Here is a 25,337-nt window from a genome sequence, read left to right on the forward strand (position 1 = left end):
TGTACATATTGTATTTAGCCATCTTAGTGCCTATAAATCGTAATCTTGGTTATAATGATTCTTTAAGTTATATTTATTTACTTCTATTTGATTACACAGCAAAACCCCAGTTATGTACCAAAATTCTCAAAAAGAACAGCATTTTCCAGTCAGAATCAAAATATTAAATAGCGCCTCATGTGAAGCCATTGCTGTACGAATACAAATACTAAACATATAGTAGCTACTTCAGTTTATGCCAAGGGGTGTGTTAATGGAATAGTAGCAAGCCACGACAGCACAAGGCATACCACAGCCACAAGTAGGTAACCTTGACATCCCTGATTAAAGAAAATGTCAACAGAATGCATCAAAACAATTCCAGCAAACAAATGTACTGGAGTAAACTATGATCATACTTGCAAACCTTTCTCAGAAACTAAGCATTTCCGGACCCATGTTCATATAACCATTTTTCTTTTGTACATATGAGGAATCCAACCTGATTTTTTTCCCACATTTTTTCGTTACACCCTGTATGTACATGTATATGAAATTAATTTGGTAAAAATTCCCTAATTATATCTGTTCATATATGTATTTATTCACTTCTAAAATTACTTTGCTTTTATGAAAATTGTATGTAAAATTGATACCGGTATGAAATTGATATTGTATTACTTTTCAAGAAAGAAATAGACTGATGCGAAAATAATTCATGGACAAACCCCTTCAACATACCATATATATATTACTGAGAGAGGTGGCTCAGTGATAATGGATTGGACTCACATTCGGGATGTACCGAGTTCGATCCCTGGTCGAGGATTTTTTGTTTGGTTTTCTTCGATTGAATATAACTAATTTTCAGTTAAATAAAGGTGAATGCAGATTGGACTCTAATTACCACGAAATAATACACACAGTACAATAGCATATTCCCAACAGTAAACTAGAGTCATAATATGACCTAGGAGTAAAAGCGGCTATAAATAAATACAGATTAAAAAAAACATATATTTACAACTGATAGCAAAAAGGAATATATATATATATATATATATATATATATATACATATATATATATATATATACATATATATATATATATATATATATATATATTACTACGAGGGCCACTTTCGTGACATTTAATTCATTTATGGCAACTAATGAATTCTGGCTATAGGCTACATTTTGAAACTTGGGATCTAAGAGATCAGGGAGAAACATACTATATATATTGAAGAACTTACTGCTTAAACATGATAAGCAATAGAACACAAATTTAAAACAACGAAATTTGACATTAAGATTATGAAGGTATTTTCTGTGCAGTAACTGCTTTCCACATTTATGGAAAAAAAAAAAAAAAAATTCTTTGAAATTCTCATTCTTGTAAAGTAAATTTTAAATATTATGTCACAATAATTTCGAAACCATAAAATATGAAAATAAAATGTTGGAATTTGTAAAAATACAGGTAAGTGAATCTTCCTCAAATATATAAAACATGCCCTACTCTTGTAAATACCGAAATGGTCTAATGGAAAGTAGAGTAAGTTTTATGTTATGCAAATCTGGCTTTCAGGTAGAAGCTCCCTGTGAAGCAAGCTTGAATAATTCAATATTCGTTACTGTAGGTTTCTGGCGCCTTGTCAGCCCATTTGAGTTGTGTGGATATAAAAGGATGAATTGTGACGGTGTCATGTATAGTTCCTGGGATAGCTCAGTTTGTAGAGCATTTGTGTGCTAAGCATAGGGTCCCGGGATCTATACCCGCCTCGGAACAATTTTTCTCTTGAAATTATTTAAGTTTTATGTTGTCAACTGTCCAAAGACAGGTTTGGACCCCACAAGTGACACCAACAAGGCATCACTCATGAGGCAACTAGGCCAGGAAATAATGGAGTAGGGTGGTCAGTAAATTTCCCCCTCCATTGCATACATCGCTGACTGAATATATATTACACTAATCAGGCTTCAGATGTATACAGACAATTGTTCTTCCTCTGACACACATCGTCAAGTGAGATGTACTGTCTTATAATAGATGTACATATAGTCAGAACCTCAATCAGAGGTAGTAAGTTTTATATTATTCCAAATATTATTAGCAAGTATATTATGAAACTTTAATGTGACGAGTCAAACAAATATGTATTCAAATATAAATTCTAGCCCTGACTGTCCTCTAAAATATAAAAATTATTACAAACACATGGTAAGCGAATTATTACAAACACATGGTAAGCGATGAAAGTATTGATTTGTTAATGCGTCTGAGACAAGAGCTTTCTCAGTAAGTGATGTTTAATTATATTATTCATCTCGTAAAAATTTGTTTCTTTTTTACAATTCTGGTAATTTAACATCTATTAACTACTATGCTTGCAACGAAAGTTACTATACTAATACTGATATATAATCGACTGCTTATTATGATAAAATTATTTATTTATTTTAGGCTGTGAACAAATATTCATATTAAGGGCTAATTATGAAATAACAATAAATAATAATAATCCGTGGCGCTACAGCCAATGAAGTGCCCAGACTGACCAAATGGCTGCCGGCCTCACGTCCACATACCGAAGCAGAGGTGGACGATCGTCCAACCAGAATGGAGGTATTGTGTGGTTAGCACGATGATCCCCCAGCTGTTATATCTGCCTTTCACAACCGGATTTCACTACCTATCATAGCTTCCCAAGTGCATCACAATGCTGGGTGGGCACCGGTCCCATACACTGGCTGAAATTTCAAGAGAAAATTTCTTCCCCCATGAGGACTCGAACCAGCGCGCATTCTGTAATGAAAGTCTTAGGCAGGATGCCTTAGACCACGACGCCATGGTGCAGATAATTATGAAATAGTACATAACAATAGCTTCGGGATACCATCCATTCACAGATGGAGAGTTTCTGTTAATAAATTGATAAGAAACCGACAAAGGACGATTTAAGTGATATTAATTTGAAAAACTACCTCTGATATGAGGTACAGATACGGAAATAAAATTTGGAGCTCCCTTATTGTAAAATTTTCGCTTACAACATACTGCCCATGTGCAGTAAACAAGAGCCCCAGTATATATGCTACTTGTGGACAGTCATCCGAAATTGTTGCCTACATACAGGAGGGCTCCCAACAAGACTCCCTCGAAATTTTACTTCCGTATCTGTACATCTATTATCGGGCAGTACATCTCACTTGACAATATGTGTCAGAGGAAAATCAAATGTTTGTGTACATCTGAAGTCTGATTAGGGTAATATGTAACTAGTCAGCGATGTATGCAATGGAGGGGAAAGGAACTATCCACCCTACCTCATTATCTCCTGGCTTAGTTGCCTCATGAGTGATGCCTTATTGGTGTCACTTATGAGGTTCAAACCTGTCTTCGGACAGTTTATTACTGAACAACAATTTGAAAAAGTGTATGCATTTTCATATCTGACACAAAACCTGATTTCATCAATATAGAAACAATGAAGAAATTTATAAAGTAAAAGAGCAATTCAGAACAGCTGTGTACCCTCCACATAAAACACAGCGTAAACAGATCCTATCCCCACGCAATGCCACCCACAACACATGCCTCACTCGTGGCAGTGACCTTGACAGACATGCCTGCTTTAGATGAATTGTTTAAAATGCGTAACTCCTGCTTCAATATAGCCGCAACTCGTCATCTTATCAAGATCCGAATATGCTCCCAAATTCCCGGCACAGCTTTTACTGTTTGACAGCCTTGCAGAAATCGCTGATTGATTGTTCCTGCATTACTCACAAAAAACGAAAACACCAACGACCCCACACAGAGAAGTGCAATGAGCTGAAAACTGGTGAGCGTGGAGGCCAAGCATGTTTGGATCACAATGAGACAATGAGCTGCGGCCTATATTCAGGCAGGAGATAGATATTTTGAACAATTCATCTATAGAAATGTAAAGAGAATACATCACAATAATTCTGGTAAACAAATGTATTGGAATGCATTATGATCGTTCTTGCAAGCCCTACACAGAAATCAAGCATTTCCAGACCCATATTGATATAACTATTTCTTCTTCTTCTATACATATGAGGAATACATACCGGTACCTAAGTTTTGCCCACTACTTTTGTTACAATCTTATGTATGTATATAAATTAGGCCTTTGTGTCATTTGCATGATTTTTTTGTAGTAATGATTATATGCAATTCAGTTAATTCTATGTTTAAGTTATTTATTATTATTATTTAATAAAATTACATATTATGTACGAGTACAACGAAACTTAGATTCAGACAACCAATACTTTTCAACAGTTTCAAAAATAATTTAATATATGGTATACACAACTTAGATATTTTAAATAATTATTTAATATTCTAAGCTAATCATTTACGTAAACAATTTAACTGCAAGGGGAAGGAAACTTCTCACTTACCATTCTGGTGTGTTCCAAGAACAGAACCACCTGCAACAAAGAGTTACATTGAAACAAAATCTTTTTGGATTATGTTAAATCTGTATTCTAGTTATTTTATTATATGATTACCTACAAACAGTATCTTCTGGGCAGTTGACATGTGAACATGATTAAATTGTAATATTCCACAAAATTCGGAGGTGTATTTTTTACATAGTAACTTCTATACTGCTGTTGAAAATTGAATACAAATTATTAAATAACACTACTTGCACGAAACAGTGGAAACAATACAACTACTACAACTCAACGGCGTTATTACAGCAGTTTATTAGTGACTGAATGTATCTTGAAGGTCTTAATAAAACTTAATTAAAAAAAAACTAAACATTTTATAGTTACTCCACAAAGTGTAACTGGAAAGCTTGTGCAAATCATGCTGCACTCTATTCATACCAGTATATAATTCTTTCTTCTTAATGTTTATAACAAATAACTGTACAAGTAAAATGTGACCTAAGTTGAACACTTTGTTACAGATTACTGTGTACAGAAATTATACTTCACGAAACTTGCATTGTAACTACTGTATAGTCACATTAAGAAAATTCTGTAAAAACATTGATGTCAATAGCGAAATTCAATTCTTCCGACTTTATTATACGAAGTATAAAGGGGAAATATTACCATAATGCAAAAAAAAAAAAAAAAAAAAAAAATATTTCGATGTTTTCAAGGATATAGAGTAGAGTAGGACGTTTCCAATCGAATTTGGGGAAATTGCCTCTAGATAAATAATGTAACATATTTTCACAAAACTGTTTTATGAATTGAAAGGTTGCGCTATTACCTCTAATATGCAATATTAAAATATTTCTTTGGAACATTCTAATTTAGCTGTTTTATATTTTTACGAGTTTTGCAAATGATCGGATTCACCCTCCAAGTTTGGGTGAATCCGATCGCATGTCGGGTGATTCTGATCATTGAAATTAAATACATGAAAGATACACAACAAGCAAGTTATATTATTCCAATTACAATAATAAAAATTTATCTATAATAACACAAATAACGTGTTACTGAGCAATTGATCATTGGCCTAGAAAAGATTCTATAAATCCAAACATAAGAGTAAGTGCATTCGTTACTCAGCCCTGCCTCAAATATTCAGTCACTTAACTTATAATCGACATACATTTCTCACAAATAAACTGTTTTATCCCTTTGGCCCCTACACAAATCTCATGGCACCACTCATTTTGCTTTACCTGGCATTGAATCCATTCACTTTTCTGAACCCTCACAACTAAACAGCTCTAGAATTTCATGCTACTTATCTGGGGTCTTTTTGACCCCAGACATATTTGTTGTAAATAATTAGGGAATTTTATACCTTTATGTACTTTTTATATACATACAAGTAAATTCAAAGTTTTTATTGCACCTAGATTACTCATTATGTTTAAACAATTAATTAATATAATTAGTTTAATGGCAGACTATTTATTCTACATTTGTGTTTTTATTTATTCAATTATCATAGAATACTTTCACTTTCCTTGAAATAAAATTCAAAACGCAAGTTGTTATTGGATCAAGTTAGTGTTAATTATGTTTAGACAATTAATTAATTTAGTCTCATCACTGCAGTAGAAAATACAAGAACCTTATTATACAAATACAAATAATTACTCTTAAATCTACAACCTTTTACCCATAGTCTGTGGGTCTACCTTTATCGTGACCAATGTTGGTAATATCCTGTAGCACTTGTTCAAGACTATATGCCTCTTCGAATCTTACAAAATTATCCATGATGCATGAAATTGTGTGTTACTTTGTCATCAACTCTTGCTTGTACCTGAATATTTCTATTCCAAAAATTACGTTATAACAATGGCATTACGTACATTTTAGTTGGAATAATATAACCATGGGTTTATTTGTGTCAATAAATGACAAAAATGAGTAAAAGTTTAAATGCAAAATAAATCTAATTACAAAATATGTACGTGTTCTATAGCTGAGGCCGTCCACGACTCCAAGCAATAAATATAAAAAAAATATATATATATATATATAATTATGAAATAATAATTTTAATTGTAAAGGAAATTAAAATAACATAGAATAGCATATCTAGCTTACTGGAACATTTCGGAGTATATGGATGTTGATATTAACAATAAAATATGGTGTGGGGTCAAAAACGACCCCAGATAAGTGTCGAGGGTTAATAGACATTGGATCATCATAAGACATGAAACAAAACTGCCACACGTTAAGCCATGGTCGAAATGAGCGTGTTTGGCAATTCGGTTTTTTAATTCAAGTTCTTCCTCATCATTACAAACTTTAGAAGCTGCTGACTTTTCTTGTTTTCTGGTGTTTTTAGGATCCATGCATTCTCTATTTCATTCTGATGTGTAGTAAAAGGAATTTTAAACTGCTTAGCAGCTTCTTTAATAGATATGAAACTTCTCACCACAGCAAGAGCCTCTTTCATATCATTTCTGTCCACGTTTTTTCTTTTTTTTTTTACTTTTATATTTTCCCATTTGCAACAGGAAAATGAAAACGATATAAAAACTACTCCTTAAATAAACGTTAACAAACGATCGAAATCACCCGCGAAAATGGATCTGAATCACCAGCTGACGTAGTGTAATTTTCAACAGAAGGTTGGAAACACTGATAACTTTAAAGATTTCATTATAGGTTATGTTCACAAAGAGGGCATTCTTTAATTTCATATCCATTAAAAATTATGTAAACGTTTTTGTACTAAAAATCCTTAAATTAGTACATAAAGAATAAAAAAAAAAAACAGACAATTCTGTGATAGACTTACATCTGAAATTATTTCGCAGTGGTTTAAAATATACTTATTACAGCAACCCAAACTCAAACTGCAACAATGCTTCTAAACAGAAAGCTTCTCTCAATGACCACCAGTAGTTGCCACTTGTCAACATAAAATTTGCGCACCTTATTTGGGAAAATCAAACTTGATCAGATTCACTCGCCTTTAAAATGCAATCAAAACTGCCCTAGTCTACTCTATACGTTTTCAACATCCCTGGTACCGCAAAAATCCCTTTCAGTACCTGTATGCATCTCTTTGTCTGTCTGTGTGTACAGTAATTTCTGATAACCTATTTGGGAAGATTTCGTTCTTTCATTCAGCATCTACGAATTAATTTTGCTGGGAATAATTCGTATGGAATATGACCATTTTCACTAAAAGAAGAAATGACTATTCTCTCTCAAAGAAACTCAAAAGTCCATTGATACATAAGATAAATTGATAAATGAAATGAACGCAATGAATCTACATATCATAATTTTTAGAGAAATGAATTATTATTTGCAAAACTATGTCTCCAATAAAAAAACTTTACTTTAAAAATTCAGTTTAAAAATATTGATATAAATGTATTTGCAAAATAGACGTAATCCAAGCTGTTAATGAAATAGAGCATAAAAGTCTTCAGTTTCTTCTAAAAGAAAGTTAATACCTAAATAATTATATAAGTCCAATTGAAAACTTCAGAAAAATTTAGGGCTGAAAGATACCTACACGAATGAATTTTCGAAACCAAGACCCTAGAGATAACGGAAATATAGTAAGAAATGGAAATTTTATTAAACACCAAAAAAAAAAAAAAACCTGGGATTTGAGAGAGCTACATTTTACAGTTTTCGGGATGGAATATACAATACTGTTCCTTACCACAAATAATTTAAAACACAGGCATGTCATTTGTTTTAACAACAGATTACTTAACTTTGTAACTTCTTTACTGTGTTAATATGAGGAATTTTACCTGGCTGACTAGTTTCGAAATTGTATTCTTCATTGTTCTATATACACTTTTAACACTTATATAATCACTGATTAGACTTCGACAATGAAGAATACCAGTATCACTTCGAAACTAGTCAGCCCGATAAAATTCCTCATATTAACACAGTAAAGAAGTTACATAGTTAATCAGTGATTATGTAAATGTTAAAGTGTATATAGAATGTACATAGAATGGTGAAGATTAATTCTCATTATCATTAATTTGTAAGCATCTCTTTTGTATTCGAGAGTGTACAGCTGTCAAAAAAAAAAGTGGCCGCACTCGTGAACAGCGAATATTTTCAAAGTCCACTTCGGGTCGCGGCGATGTTACACGATGCATATGCTTGTACAAGCAGTTCCGGAACTATGAAAGTGTTCCATATCTACGCCTCGTAGACCAGCGGTAGAGTGCTTGTTTAATGATTCAAAGGTCGTGGGTTTGGGCCTTCTTCAAGTTTTCATTTTATTTTTTAATCTTTCTTTAGCGATGTAAATGATATTCAAATTATCATTTATAACCAGTTATCGTTCTTTATGGATATCACGTTATTTATATTTTGTTATCGTTCTTCAGAGATATGAATAAAATTCAGGTCATCATTTGTATTCTGTTATCGTATTATAACGATATGAATAATAATTATTATTGTATTTCCAATGGGGGTTAGCCGTATTTTACATATGTATGTTAGGGCTATAGTTTTATACACAAAAAAGATAAGCATAAAGAGAAATGGAAAAGAAAATTAAATTAGCTTATGCGATGTAAACAAAACATAAACAATCCGTAAATTAGGCATTGCGATTGCAAAACAAATATCAGGTATCAATTTGTAACATACAAAAACATTAACAACACACATACGTAACACTTCTATAACACAAATATGCAGCTTTCCGTACCATATATCATAAATTAATACACAATAGTCACACGAACACAATCAAATTATAATTACGACATTGCGACGACAACAAGCATCCCATAACTGACTCACATACATAACAAATCAAGCATCCGTTACAACACATACACTTCAACATTAGTAACCACACTTTTAAAAGTTACAAATTTGGCTCCAAGAAGAATAAATAGGACACTGTTACTATTTACTATTCTTCTACAATTTCTTAAATACATCTGTAATAAATCTGTGAAATTCCGATATGAATAATATTCACGTTTTTTATATTGTTATCGTTCTTTAGCGATTTAAATAATATTCAAGTTATCATTTATATTCTGTTTTCCTTCATTAGCATTATAAAACAGTATTCAAGTTATTTATATTGTTATTGTTCTTTTGCAATATATTAATTAAACAAACCGATATTTATCATTTATATTATGTTATCGTTCTTTAGTGATACTGTATAAATAATATTCAAGTCATTTATATTGTAATCGTTCTTTAGCGATATAAATAACATAAATTTAATATTAGGTTTGGAAAAATCCAGTTGCATAATACTGGTATTAGTTTTTCTTTTTGTATTATTACATTATACTACCTTGAACCACAATAAAATGAAAAGGAGTAACGAGGAATTGAACCTGAGACATTGACATCTAAATTCCGACGTTCGTCCGCTGAGCTACGACAGCAAAAGTGTGGAAACATTTTTGGAAAAATTGGCCCAATCACACTCTAAGATCTTCTGATGATTCGTAGAAGCTAGTCCAGGATGCGGGGGGCAAAGGCTAATTGAGATTTCCCGGTCTCTGACCGTGTCAAACATCCTGATAGAATTAATATTTTTAACCCTTGCCGTGACTTTCGGTGAAGTCCGGAGGGCCCAATTAGTCAAATCCACTCTCCTCATCTCCACGCTTGGGCCCCTTGGAATTTAATAAGATGCGAAAGAGATAGTGGTGTGCGGAAAGCAACGGGATGTTACCGCATTTAGGCCTATCCTTCCCAAGAAAACTGCAAACATGAACAAAGGAAGCTTTTAATAGAAGAAGAAGGATCTTCTGCGGACCTCTGGAAAAAGAACTAAGGAAGAGACTAGTGAAGTGCTTTGTGTGGAGTGTGGCATTGTATGGGGAAAGAACATGGACATTACGACGAAATGAAGAGAAACGAATTGAAGCATTTGAAATGTGGATGTGGAGAAGAACGGTGCGTGTAAAGTGGACAGGCAGAATAAGAAATAAAATTGTGTTTGAAAAAGTGAGTGAAGAAAGAATGATGCTGAAACTGATTAGAAAGAGAAAAAGGAATTGGTTGGGTCTCTGGTTGAAAAGAATAATAGACGACATTAGGATATGTGGATCATATGCGGAGACTAAGAGGAAGGCAGAAAATAGGAAATATTGGAGATTGCTGGGTTTGCAATGTAAGACCTGCCCATGGACAGAACATTTATGTGTGTATGTTCAGAATGCCTGGAATATCGTGTCTAAGAACAGTCGCTATTTGCAAAGACTAGTCAATTCCATGCCCACTCGACTGCAAGATGATCGAGATAAGAGGAAGATAGACTAAATATTGAATTGTGGCTTTTTGATTTGTTTTTTGAACGATTAATTGTTGAATGTTTTAAGGCCGACGCCAGTAAATTTGTTATGTTTATGCCACGAAAGATATTTTATTGAGAATAAAATCTTTTTTTCTTTCCATTTGCAGCCACAATATCATAATGATAATGATAAAGTCATGGCATAATATATTAATGAACCTGATGTTAATTACTAAAATAATCATAAAAGAGAAAGGAGCCATTATTTTTAGTTTGTCTTTCTCAAAAACAGAACAAAAAAGGACATAAAAAGCACGAGGTTGTAGTCGAACGCAGGACCTCATGAATAAGAGGCCTGAACGCTACCATTATGCTATCGAATAACACACAGTATTCTTCAATTATAACTCTAGATATCAGGCAACGTGGTCCAACAACATGTAACATCGCCTGTCTCCGAATTGTAGCGAAGATATCCGAAGGGAACTTTGATACAGGAGAGCGGCCACTTTTTCTTTTGACAGCTGTACATAATTCAATTTGACGTTCATCTTTAAATGTTGGTTGCTTGGTAAGTTACAGAAGCAGAATCTCTTTATAAGTGACTAATACAGTGCCGTAGTTCTATCAATTTAAAACACAGATTTTCGTCAATGGCAAATTCATATTAGAACTGAATATGTAGGTACAAAATTAATCGAATATATCTACCTATAACACGCAATTGATAACTGAAACATTTAATCTTTGGCATCACAAAAAGAATTTGTATTCAGTACAGAAAATGTAAGTTTCAATGTGTTATTCAAGTGCACAGTATATGATTTCATTTCTGTATAACTTGTAAATTATAGTTCAAGAAAATAAACTACAAACGAGGAAATCACTGTTCATATGAAAAAGAAATGAATTGTTGCAGAACATACAAAATGAATAATAGAGAGTGCGTCATTTCCATGATATCAGTACTGATTTCATATTTATGTTCCCTACTTTGTCAGAAGTCTCTGTAGTTTCATGAGACTTCCTCTGGAGATAGCTGCAGTCTCAATAAGAAGCTGGCCTACAGATACTTATGTCTGCAAAATAATGAATTTCTCAGTGAGCGAGAAGCAAGTGGCCTGTGAATTTTGCCTGGGGTCCTCACAGTCAGCAGCAGAGTTCTTTCATGTTTCACAAACCTATGAAAAGACTCCTGGTTTTACGTCTTTCCTGAAGAAAGCCATACTACAGATTTTTATTGTCCCATAGAAATCCAAACTTTCAAATTTTGTTTTAAACTGTTCATAAAGTTTTTCAACCATATTACCATTACTGTATTATTCAACTAAAATCATAAAGTTTACGTGTGTAAGTTTACTTCTCAGATGAATCGAATTATAGGCCTAATGAGTAAGAAAAAATTATGGCTGTACACAGATTCGGACAGAGAAACAACATACCAGAAACCATTTCTTCCATCTCAGGGAAGATAAAAATGAGTTGGTATGTTCGCAAAAATCTTCGAAACTTACGTAGAGTTCATGCAGAGATTAATTTTTGGTCCTACAGAATTATCTGTGATGGTTACCTTTGTTATTAAGGGCAAAAATTCGCCTCGGTGCCGAGGATCGAACCCGAGTCTCCAAATTCTATGCACCTGGGTTTGATTCTCGATGCTGGGCAAATTTGTCTCTGTTAATAACAAATGGTAACCATCACAGATAATTCTGTAGAACCAAAAATTAATCTCTACATAGATTATTCGCCTAACAGAGCATATAGTGTAGGAGTCCCAGCCGCCAAGTTCACTCAATTGAGTGCGCTCCTTGTGTGATGACTGTTGCTTTAAAATATATGTCTAGATATATATATATATATATATATAAGTCGAACACGCAGTAAGGCCACTAAGGAAAAAAAAACAAAGGAGAAGGATTTGATCCAGTGCAGTGGTTGGTGCGTCCAGTGTATAGAACTGGAGACCCTGGTTCGATCCTCAGTGCCGGGGTGAATTTTTCTCCATTAATAACAAAATTATGTAGAGTTGCAGTATTTTCTAAAAATGTTGCTCCATAAAAAAAAAATATACAGAAAAAGATGGGTAATATATGAAGGGTACACGGGAATAACGAACAAGGTCCATCAAAAATCGAAATTGAGTTAATAGTGCCATCTGATAGTAGAAGGGGAGTACTTTCATGTGGCTGCATTGATTTTATGCAAGAATGAAAATTGTCCTCAGTATTCTGCGTTGAAGTTTCTGTATACTTTGGAAGAATGAACAATGTCACATCCATCCCAAGAAAGAATGAACAATGTCCATTTTAAACACAGAAACTAATGCAGACAGTCGTTACAAACTTGATCTTAGAGCCATAGCACATTGCTGGTTAGTTTATTTTTACATATGCCAATACGATCTGTATTATACAATAATAATATTATTAAATGATTGTATGATGTTTAGCTGTTATTCCACGTGACAATAAATTATATTAATTTTCATTAGAACTACTTGTGAGCATAATACAAACAGCTGTACTATTCCAGTGTTCAGATGTCAGTGGTAGGATATTGATTATTTCCTTTATTATAGCTACTTTTATGGTACATATTGTAGTGTTTGTGGTTAGTGCAATTTATTTTTATAATGTCTGACGTTAGAGAAAATGAATTATCTGGACCCATTCCACGTTCTGTAAATTCAAGGAAGAGAAAAGTTACAGGACGTGTTATAGATGCATAAAATAATTCGTGCTGAGTCACATTATGGGAGAAGACTGTAAATGTTCTCGTTTTCCGTGTTTTCAGAAAATAAGCCAAAGTGAAAGAAGCGATCTTATTAAACATTTCAATGAATTAGCATCATATGACACTCAAAATGCTCACCTTTCAGGACTAATTTCGGTACTTCCTGTGCAAAGAAGAAGATCCAGAAAAACACAAGCCGAAGCTGATTTTCATAATTTTTCTTACAGATATAAAATGCGAATAAACAAAGATGGGCAAAATACTGATGTTCCCGTTTGCTATAAAGCATTTATTGCACTACATGGAATAACAGACAGACGTTTAGTCACTTTGAAAACGTCATTGGCTACTACTGGAAAAGCCCATACAGAAACAAGAGTTAAACATGGAAACAGGCCTCACCAAAAATGAAAGCAGAGATTTTATCTAAAATTTGTCAGCACATTCAATCACTTAGAGGTCAGAAAGTCCCCTAATCTCGTCACGATAGCCGAAGGTCGTATCTTCCAGAGAACTTGAATATTTCTAAGCTGCTTAAGTTACACTCAAAAAAATTTCCTGCGAACTCTATGTCTTACGAGCAATACAGAGTAATTTTTGTCACTAAATACAACATTAGCTGACATTTCACACATTAAATCAGAAATTTCCAATGAAAAAGATGCAAGTAAATTAGATAATTTTGAGGAGAAACAAAATTTGATTTGAAAGAATGAATTGCACAAGAGAAAAGGACAGAAATTTTATGAAGTAAAACGGGCTGCACGTCTAAAATCCAGGAAGTAAGAGTATAAAGAAGCTATCTGCATGGATTTCCAAAAGAATTACCAGTTCCAAACTTTTGAACTATTGAGGGCTATTATCGTCGACAGCTGCCCTTTTATTCTTGTAACATACATACGCTGTCAACAGGAAGACATGTATGATCAAAATATTTAAAGTAAAGGCTCTGATGAAGTTTGCTCTAAGATATGGCACCACTGTTTGAATATTGTACCAAACTGTGTTAGTGAACTCCGTATTTTCTATGATTCTTGTTCCGGACAAAATAGGAACTTTACAGTATTTAGATTTTGTCATTATGTAGTACATACTAAGAAGAGATTGATGCTCAGTGGATCAGATTTCCCACTCGTACCTGGAATGTGACAAAAACATGGGACTTGTCAATCAGAGAGCAAGGTGTGAAGTACCCGATGACTGGAGGCAAGAGATTGCGAATTCTAGGAGGAAACCAAACGATTCATCATTGTAAACTGTAAACAGCTAAAGGCAATGTACAAGGAATTACAAATTTTTAAAAATGTTTGTTCTCCAACTGCTAGAGAATATTTCAGTCTTCCTCCCACCAATGACGAGTCACAAGAAGTCAATAACAGTAAATGAGACGATTTTATAGTTCAATCTATTCATTCACAATGGAAAATTCAGTGCAATCAGATTAGTTTGTAGATTTGTTTTTCAATAATTGTTTGGAACAATGAACACGCAAAGATAAAAATATTTATCATGGATCAACAATATTTATAACCTTTAAAAAGAATACCCTACACGAAAGTAAACATGCGCTACATTGTTTGAAAATATTATGCCTGATTCCATTACCAACATATATTCAATTAAATTGTGACATTGTTCGTTCTTCCAGTTTATAAAATGTAGCAAAGTAGACTTTTTGCAGTTTTGCATTGTTGTAATTCATAAAATCAAAACAATATTTTGTCACATATTTGCTTTATAATGGTACATTCTTGTGTGATAAAAAATAACAATAAGTTAACAATAAACTATAAGTTTCAAGTCCTCAAACTTTAAATTTCATTTATCTCAAAATTATTCTGAATGGACCTTGTTCGTTATTCCCGTGTACCCTTCATATTTCTTAATTGTTACTGGATATCTAACTAGTAGAATATTAATACACATGTATATGTACTATTATAATGAACATTGTGCACAATAGGTTATGGAGACTAAAATTATAGTTACAGTTAAAAATTGGCAACACTGACACAATAACACGAAATCATTTTTAATTCAAATTGTTAGATTCTAAATTCGTGATAAACATAAATCTCCACGAAATATGACACAAAATAAATTAAAACACGTCATCAGTTGACAACCACTCATTGAAATATATTTTCATAAATGGCTTGTAGTCTAAAAATTAATATTTTGAAATTAAGTAACAAATCGAAAAATATGTCATTCGAAATAGAAATACGAATTACAAGAAAAATCTTTTACATAACTGTTATGTAATTCATTAGAACACTACACAATATCCTCTCAATTTACTGTGCACCAATGCTTTGCTTCTGTGTCCCTAGGCCACAGAAATAAAACTCACTTTTTCAACTTTGACACACACTGAGTTATAGCTTCAAAGATAACTGACCAATTAAAATGTAAAGCTAAAAACACATCATACCTGACAACCCTTACTCACTATCACAATGTAGTTCTGCAACAAAAGCCTCAGTAAGAAATTTGAGGTGTTGATGAAGTCAGTAACATGTTATCTCTCTACTGTGATATTCAATCTCTCTGAGTAGAGGATAATATGGAGATTTCCAACAAAATTGTCCTTGAGTGTGTGTAAAAGTTCCATTGATGTCTATAAAATAAAATGACAGGAACAAGTGCAAACAATCTGATTACATTTCAGATAGCACCGACATAAATCTTGAAGCTGTTACTTCGTGTTGTAAGTCACTACTAACATTATCACTTTTGTGTGTGTTTAAGATAGCATTACGAGCAACTATATTAACGTTTGGATGAAGCGATTTATACTCTATTTTGTTCTATAACCTCTATTTCTAGCTTTAAGAATTAATAAAGGTGTCTTTCTACCACTTTGTGTCCACACCTGTGGAGTAACGGTCAGCGCGTCTGGCCGCGAAACCAGGTGGCCCAGGTTCGAATCCTGGTTGGGGCAAGTTACCTGGTTGAGGTTTTTTCCGGGGTTTTCCCTCAACCCAATACGAGCAAATGCTGGGTAACTTTCGGTGCTGGACCCCAGACTCATTTCGCCAGCATTATCACCTTCATTTCATTCAGATGCTAAATAACCTAGATGTTGATACAGCATCGTAAAATAACCCAATAAAATAAAAAAAAATACTTTGTAACACAACTTTTTAACAACAAACAGTTACGTAACACCAACTGGAAAATGACAAAGTAATAATCATAAGTTCTGAAGACACGTAGGAGCACTACACTGACAACCTTCACGGAATTATCACAAACTTTATGGGGCCAAGTTCTGAAAGTTTCTGTTGTGGAAAGATAAGTAATAAGTCAACTGGATGTGATACCTTACTGACCTATAAAACTAATGTGAAAACGAAAAATTTCAACAAATACACGAAAAAGAACAACAGTTTGCTTACTGTTGTCTTTTTTTTTTTCTATTCAGGTTTTTAGTTCACCATACATTTAATTCTTAACTAATAAAAATAAATTACAAAAAAAAAAAAAAAAGTAAATAAACTGAATATAGGGATTCACCAAGGAAAAATAATTAACCATGTGAAGAAAAACGAATGTCAACCATATACAATGTAAAATACATTTTTATTTATTAGGACAAGCATATACATTATACATCTGTTGAGATGCTCTCACTTAATACACTATCTTAGTCCACTGGTATGGAGTAATGGTTAGCATGCCTGGCCATGAAATGTGCGGGCCTAGATTCAAATCTGGTTGGGACAGGTTACCTGTTTGAAGTTTTTTTCCGGAGTTTTCTCTCAACCCGTTAAGAACAAATGCTGGGTAATTTTCGGCACTGGACCCTGGACTCATTTCGCTGGCATTATCACCTTCATCTCATTCAGACACTAGATAACCTTACCAGTTGATAAAGCGTAATAAAATAACCAATTAAAAAATAAACTATCCTGCAGAATATATTTTAAAATCCAATCCCTTGTACTCTTCCAAAATAACTTATGTATAAATGTATGTTTAATACATTCTCCCTAATGAATTGTACCACAGTTCATGTAAGGAGAAAATCTGTTTAAGATTACTGTAAATGTTTTATGACAAAACCACTTAGCATTTGTTTTTAACTTCATATCCTTAATTCAAATTTCAATAAATTAATTATATGGCAGCATGTGAAAGATGCTGCTTTCATCTTTTCATTCACACTGTCATAAGATTCCTGTCTCTATCTTATCATCAATCTTCTAGTGACTCAGAGATCGGAAGTTGTTACAGCGCTAAGTTCAGTGTAAGAATGAACGTGGAGAAAAAAATGAAGTAAATGACGTAATGAAGGTGGCACATAATTTCTCAATATATGTATGCTGTCAATCAAAACATACTACAGAATTTTAAAAAAAATTTGCTCTATACTCAGATTATTGGACAAACTTCAGTTATCTGGACTACACAATTTTTTTTATAATCCAGAAAATATCGTAACTGACTTCATTTAGATATTTTACAGTTTATGTATAAGTAATTAATTTCCTAGAAGTTCACAAAAAAAATAGGCTTTTGTAAATTGTAATTGACCTCAATACTATTTTTTATTTACGCAAGTTAGTATTTCAAATTTATACTGTAAAATAAGAAGTATTTGTAGTTTAAAAGACATTCTGAATCTCTTCAGTTACTTGTCAATCAACCAACATTACAGCGAATGCAGACATCTCCTCACATTTGAACTATAAAAGGTAAATTTGTTCACCAATAATCTACTGCAGACATCGGCCAAGTTCTATAATCGTTTTCAATAAAGCAATTCTCTTAGTAAAACTAACTATAGGTCCTCTCTGACTTCTCAGGTAGCTTGTAGTGAGAACTGAATACAGATCTAAGAGTATATATGTAGCTTCTTCTACAGACACATGAAGTATTTTTTATTAATTTCTGTGATGTCAAGGATTAAAATATTTTATAATATAATTCGTGTAGACAGTTCAGTGCCAATGTTATTAACTGAAGAAGATTTGTTGGAGCAATAATTCCTAAAATAATTAATTTTTCTATACAGTATAATGGTTCATGGAAACATGAGGTCTACACTATTTTGCAGAAATCAATGTACATAAATAATAAGACAAGCAGTCTGACATATGGATAGAGAAACAGACGAAATGCCAAAAACATCTATTTCTATGCAAGAGATTCCGAAAACGTATATTACGTGGAAATCAATAAATACATATTCTTTTAAACATCATAATCCCAAAATGCAGTCAATGTTATAGTGTCATTGACTCCTAGATGCCATCTGCCTGATCTATAGGTACGTCGTGGTTGGTGTTGTGAGTTATTCTGACGATATTTATCAACACAAAAGTGTTGCACTCACTTCACAAAATGAAAGACTGGATAATTAAAAAAAAGTTGCCTTATTTTAAGTACTATTACTTTACAATAGTACAGTATATACAGCCATGTATTGTGGGTCCCTGTCATCACGGCATGGCGCATTCTCAGGTTGCAGATAGAGGAGACAGCTTCCAGATATGGAGGGTAGCTGTGGATATATTGACTAAGTAGTCGCGGACAGCCGATAAAGAGTGGTTCTCCAGCTTGGGGGTTGGGCGAAGGGCTAACAACCCATCACCGTAAAAAGCAGCTTGTTACGAAACCTCAAACTAAGCCTCGGAATGGGATGATTCTCTGGCACAAACACAGCAATGATCCAGGATAACAGAGAGGGTTTGGAATTGAACAGGTTACATCAGCTCCCTGTTTATGCGGATGACGTGACTATGTTAGGAGAAAATCCACAAACGATTAGGGAAAGCACGGGAATTTTACTTGAAGCAAGTAAAGAGATAGGTTTGAAAGTAAATCCCGAAAAGACAAAGTATATTATTATGTCTCGTGACCAGAATACATATTGTACAAAATGGAAATAAAAAAACTGGAAATTTATCCTTTGAAGGGGTGGAAGATTTAAAATATCTTGGAGAATAGTAAAAAATATAAATGATACTCGGGAGGAAATTAAACTCAGAATAAATATGGGAAATGCCTGTTATTATTCAGTTGAGAAGCTTTTACCATCCAGTCTGCTCTCAAAAAAGCTGAAAGTTAGAATTTATAAAACAATTATATTACTGGTTATTTTGTATGGTTGTGAAACTTGGACTCTCACTTTGAGAGAGGAACAGAGGTTAAGGGTGTTTGAGAATAAGGTGCTTTGGAAATTTGTATGGGGCTAAGAGAGATGAAGTTACAGGAGAATGGAGAAAGTTATGCATGCATTTTATTCTTCACCTGACATAATTAGGAACATTAAATCCAGATGTTTGAGATGGGTAGGGCATGTAGCACATATTGGCAAATCCAGAAATGCATATAGAGTGTTAGTTGGGAGACTGGAGGGAATAGGACCTTTGGAGAGGCTGAGACGCAGATGGGAGGATAATATAAAAATGAATTTGAGGGAGGTGGGATATGATGGTAGAGACTGGATTAATCTTGCTCAGGATAGAGAACGATGGCAGGCTTATGTGAGGGTGGCAATGAACCTCCGGGTTCCTTGAAAGCCATAAGTATATATAGCCACTGACATAGCTCAGGCAGTAGTGCATTTGCCTGCTTATCTGAAGTCTTGAGTTGCATTCGGGGGTGGATTTGATTCCCGCTTGGGTTGATTACCAGGTTGGATTTTTCCGAGGTTATCCCCAACCATAAGGCGAATGTCAGATAATCTATGGCAAATCCTCTACCTCATCTAGCCAAATACCACCCTGCTATTACTAATTTCATTGATGTTAAATAACCCGGTAGTTGATAAGACGTCGTTAAATAACCCAGTAAAAAGGAACAATAAAATGTAGCAATTCATAAGTTAGAACAGATGCTTTATTCACAGTTTAACTATAAGAAAATATATAATACATTGTGTGATATATGGTATAGCACTGTAGTTTCATATTAAATATAGGGTAATAATTGTAGCACATCTTGAAATTTTGAACATATATCACAGTACATCTGTTACTGGTACAATGGGGATTGGTATGGTGCTCACTGACTTTAGTTAAATTCGCTCTTGTCATCTAAAGTTACTAGGGTGGTGCACAGAAGTCAGAGCCAAAGTATTAATTAAAGCAAGGAAATTCTGTTTAACAGAAAATACGATATAGTTAATCCTTAGAAGCCAGAACACTTATACCACTATTGCACGCAAATATCTAACTCTTAACCAGGGGACCGTATACCTGCATAATTGGGTAAATTCGTGTTGGATTCATTAGCCGAGCGGTTTAACGAGCACAAGATAAGTCCGGTCAGCATATTGTGCCTAAGATCGCAGGTTTGCATCCCAGCCACAGCAGTCAACTGAGCCTGTGGTAAAGGATGGGAAGGGCCCATGTAAAACAATCGGTGTAATGGTACGCGTGGAAGCTGATGGGGTTTTAGTTGACTGCAGTTGAAATGATTCTGCTCCTTTTTTAAGAAAAAAAAAAAACAGTAAAAAAAATTGTTTTAATCAAGTACAATGTCCTTAATGTTATATAAAATTAAAGAATATTAACGTAGTTTATATATAACATACAATTTATAACATACTATAGCACGTCATAAGCATAATACTAGCTGGCAATTATAATGGACGCACAGCTCCTAAGGGTTAAGTAACACTTTTCAGTACATAAAGGCTAATTTTGATGACTACATAAAATTCACATGCTATTTCATGTATGTCATGCACGATGATTACATAAACGCATGTTATTTGTCTTCCAAATGTTCTATTAAGCCTACCTGCCAAATAAGTGCAGCCAACAATCCAGGGTGTACGGAGTGAAAGAGAGCTGACACCATTTCATTCTCATATGTTTACAAATTGGTGGAAAAATTTAAGCAAACAGGTTCCGTCAAAGACAAGCTGTGTAGTGGTCCCCCATGGAGGTCCACCGATGAAGAAACATCAATCGCAGATCTTGGTCAGTTTACAGTAAGTCCCAATAAATCTTTGAGGTGAATGGCCAGTGAAACAGGTGTCCAAAAGCAGCATACAAAGGATTTTGAAGGCATAGAAATGGCACTCTTACAAACTCTAAATGCTGCAGAAGTTAAGTGAGGATGATCCAGATCGATGAATGCAATTTTGTGAATGGTCACTGAATAAACATGATGAGGATCCTGTCTTTCCAAGCAGCATTCTCTTCAGTGATGAAGCCAACTTTTATGTCTGTGTTGAAGTTAACTGGCAAAACATGCGTTACTGGTCAGACGGCAATCCTCTGTGGATGGAGACAGTAAAAGAACAGGGTAACAAACACATCATGGTTTGGTGCGAAATTTGGAAGGATCGGATCATGGCCCTTTCTTCTTCCAGAGAACAGTGACAGGTGATGCATACCTGAACATGCTTCGTGAAGAAGCATTGTCCAGTATCCTGAACGAAGAGGGTTCTTATCCTGTATGGTTTCAACAGGATGGTGCTTCTCCCCATTACAGCTTGGCAGTTAGGACCTGGCTTGATGAGCAATTTCCTGGCCATTGGCTAGGACGTCAGGGACAGGTGGAGTGGTCAGCACAAAGCCCAGACCTGACACATTTTGATTTTTATCTCTGGGGTAACTTGAAGTCATTGGTGTACACTGAGAACATTCGGCTACGTAAATGCACATTGCAGGACATATCGAGCACATTTTGTAAAAGCTCATTTTTCTATGTTTCCAGACTTATGGGACACCCTGTAGAAGAAATTATTAAAAACGAAATATTGGTTGGTTAAAACCTTCAGATATCTTAATCCTTGACTCAATAGCCCATAGAGGGTCAGACCGATCAGTCTCATGTCCACATGCCTCAGCAGAGGTGAACTATCATCCACCCATTATGGGGGAATTGTGTACTTAGCATGATGATCTCCTCAGCTAGTTATAGCTGAAACCAGATCTTGTTACCTACTGTACCTCCCTAAATTCATCACAATGCTGGGTGGACACTGGTCTTATACACTAATCGAAATTTCATGAGAAAATTTCTTCCCTCATGAAGACTCGAATCAGCTCTCATTTCATAATGTGAGTCCAGGCAAGATGCCTCACAGTACAATGCAATGGCATGAGACAACACTTTCAGATATGATTGTTTAAAACCTCCTGAACTTTGCTATTCTGGCAGTTTGGAGAATTCATTTCCAAGGAGGGTACCTTATGATGGAATTCATTATCTCTGATTATGAGATGAAACAAAAATATAAGCCCCACATTAAGATGTAGACGAGAAATAACAGGCAGTTTGTGCCATGTTTAAAACACCTTCACCAATAACAATCAATAACTCTAGTAACAGAGGATCTGCATAAGGTAATGAAACCATAACAATCTCAAGGGGTGCAAGAAAGGCATATAATTTACTGTTGGTGTATTGTATGTATGTATGTATGTGTGTGTATGTATGTATGGGTGCATGCATGCATGGATCAATGTCGCTTATTTGCAAGATACTGATTTGTGATTAGAATGTTAAGGCAGGTGAAGAGACATTCCATTACTTCTTTCACTGAAGGTAACTCTGATTTATTTGTAAGCATTTTAATTGTACTATTGTCAAAATGTTAAACCTGACCTGAAAAATAGGCAGCGAACATACATGAAAACACATGTCTAAATATATGATGTGATATATATGATATGATATATTTGTCACCTAACTTTAAAAGTTTTTTGTTATGGTGGACCTTCACATTTCTGCTTTTCCATCCAACATTACTTTAGCTTAGCATATACACACATACCATCCTAATTCAATACTTATCATTTACGATTTAGTTTCAATCATCTTCTATCATCTTATATAATCGCCGTATCATTTTATACCCCACTGTCTTGGTTTATAAATTTTTTTACTAAGTATTCTCACAATCATTCCTATCCTTCTGTTCTGCTGCTTTGCTATCCCTCCTTCCTACCCATTCTCTTCTTCTCTCTCTCACACCTACTTTGTCTACCTTCCATTTCCCGACTTTCCTATTAATTATTGTATTTTTTTTTTCTCTAATTATCTCAGTTATTTTATTCTTGATTCTAATCCACCTATTCTTACTTATTCATACTAAGCTAGTCTCTCCTATAATTACTTGCATACATTTTCACTTTCTCTATTTTATAACATTTACATCATTTATTATTTCCAAACTATTTCCTGCTATACTTATTCACTCACTTTCCTTTCCTCATTTTCCTGCTTCCTAATTCCCACATTTACTGTTCTTTTCGTATATTTGTATCTTGAATTACCCCTAAACTTATGATTCCTCTGATGCTACTCCCATCTCTACAACCCTGAGGAAAGGTAAAAAATTTAGGATGTGAATTCTAAAGTCATTCTGAGTCAAAAAGTTCATATGAATATGGGTCCGTTTTCGAATAGTTACGGAAATATGGCTCTTTGATTTTACAAAAACTTACGGGATTCCACTGTACTAACTCGCATTTAGAGACAGATATTGGACAAATTTGAAGTTCATATTCACATATGCATACATACCTAATATTCTAGACGTCAGGGTCGATGTTTTCGCACATTTTCAAAGGTACCTTCTGCTTCAATGCACTGTTGCGCTCGAGTGTGAATCGTGCTCATCGCTCAGGAGATTTGCTCGTGGCTGTTCTTTATGCAGTGTGCAGCATCCAAAATACGGTCGATTAACACCTCTCTCGTCCCACCTTCCTTTGCTATGCAAAGTCTTTCATCCAACCCCATAGACAGTAAATACTCTTCAATATTGTATCCTTCTGTTCGGAAAGCGTCGTTCATATTCAGTGATGGTACGCAAGGAACTTCCATTGCACAAACCATAAACATACACAATATCGGCATATTCTGTAGTCGAAAATTTATAAGACATCTTGAAAAACACAACTTAACACTTCCGATAACTGTACCTGTATAACTACTGTACTGTAGGTAGCTGACTGAACTGCTGTGAACCGATAAGTGACAGTGTGTGTTATGTGTTGGTTCTGTGTCATTACATCAGACAGGGGCAGGCAATTGGACATTTGTAATGCCCCACCACACAGTTTGTGAGGTGAATGAACTCTTATCTACATCGCTCACAACACAGTTCCAATGTTATGTCATTCATTGCGATCAGTGACCTTGTCTCACGTCTCACGTCAGCAGCATATGGTAACGTCTGATTCACATTGGGGCGAGACGTCATTGTTCGAAAACAGACCTATGTTCATATGAACTATTTCACTCAAAATGGCCTAAGATATCGTATCCTAAATTTTTTACCTCTCCTCGTGAATCACCCTATATGTGTGTATGTACAATATATATATATATATATATATATATACACATACAGGGTTGAAGTGATATAACCCTGGAGCTTGAAAGGGATGATAGAGTACACTTAAATGAATAGAAAACCTATATTACATTTTGTGATTAAATGCACGCTTAATTAGAAAATTAAGTTGGATGTTTCAGCACTCTGACAACATCGCCGCTAACACAATGGTCTTTCTTCTCGTAAGAGGTCAAACTATGACTACAGTGTTGCAATCTCTTTCGCATCATTCAGAGGCTTGAAATTAAAAAAAAAAAAAAAGAGGCTTCATTCTCTCTTACTAGACCAGTTTTAAAAGAATATAAAAATCGACAGAGAATGAAATACGAAACGTATTAATGGCTGACATTGTGTGCACAACAATTGGAATCAAAAGAGCTACAGAACACTTCACCACGTGGGAACTGTAAATTTGACAACTCAACCATTGTTACCATATCAACAGGCTTCCCATGCTGTATGATATTCAGTGTCTTTCCGATCACAGCGCTAATATCATGTCCCATCTTTAGAAAAAACGTTGTTCCTTCCCCTCTTCACTTTCTTAACAATGATATTATGTCGTCCAACAAAGGCATGTG

General features: G+C 34.4%; 1 protein-coding gene across 5 annotated transcripts in view; it reads right to left on the minus strand.

Annotated features, from left to right (window-relative positions):
• Positions 1-25,337, minus strand: part of LOC138707871 (solute carrier family 41 member 1-like) — a 144,293-nt gene that overhangs the window by 107,383 nt on the left and 11,573 nt on the right. For 4 of the 5 annotated variants that reach the window (XM_069837866.1, XM_069837868.1, XM_069837867.1 and 1 more), the window contains one exon: positions 4,418-4,447. In XM_069837866.1, coding sequence (XP_069693967.1) covers positions 4,418-4,447 — 30 coding nt within the window. Of the gene's footprint in view, positions 1-4,417; positions 4,448-15,882; positions 15,965-25,337 lie in introns of those variants that run through there. The other variant, XM_069837870.1, reaches the window with a different exon arrangement.

The sequence above is a fragment of the Periplaneta americana genome, chromosome 10 (genome assembly GCF_040183065.1).
Source record: "Periplaneta americana isolate PAMFEO1 chromosome 10, P.americana_PAMFEO1_priV1, whole genome shotgun sequence".
Classification (NCBI taxonomy): Eukaryota; Metazoa; Arthropoda; class Insecta; order Blattodea; family Blattidae; genus Periplaneta; species Periplaneta americana.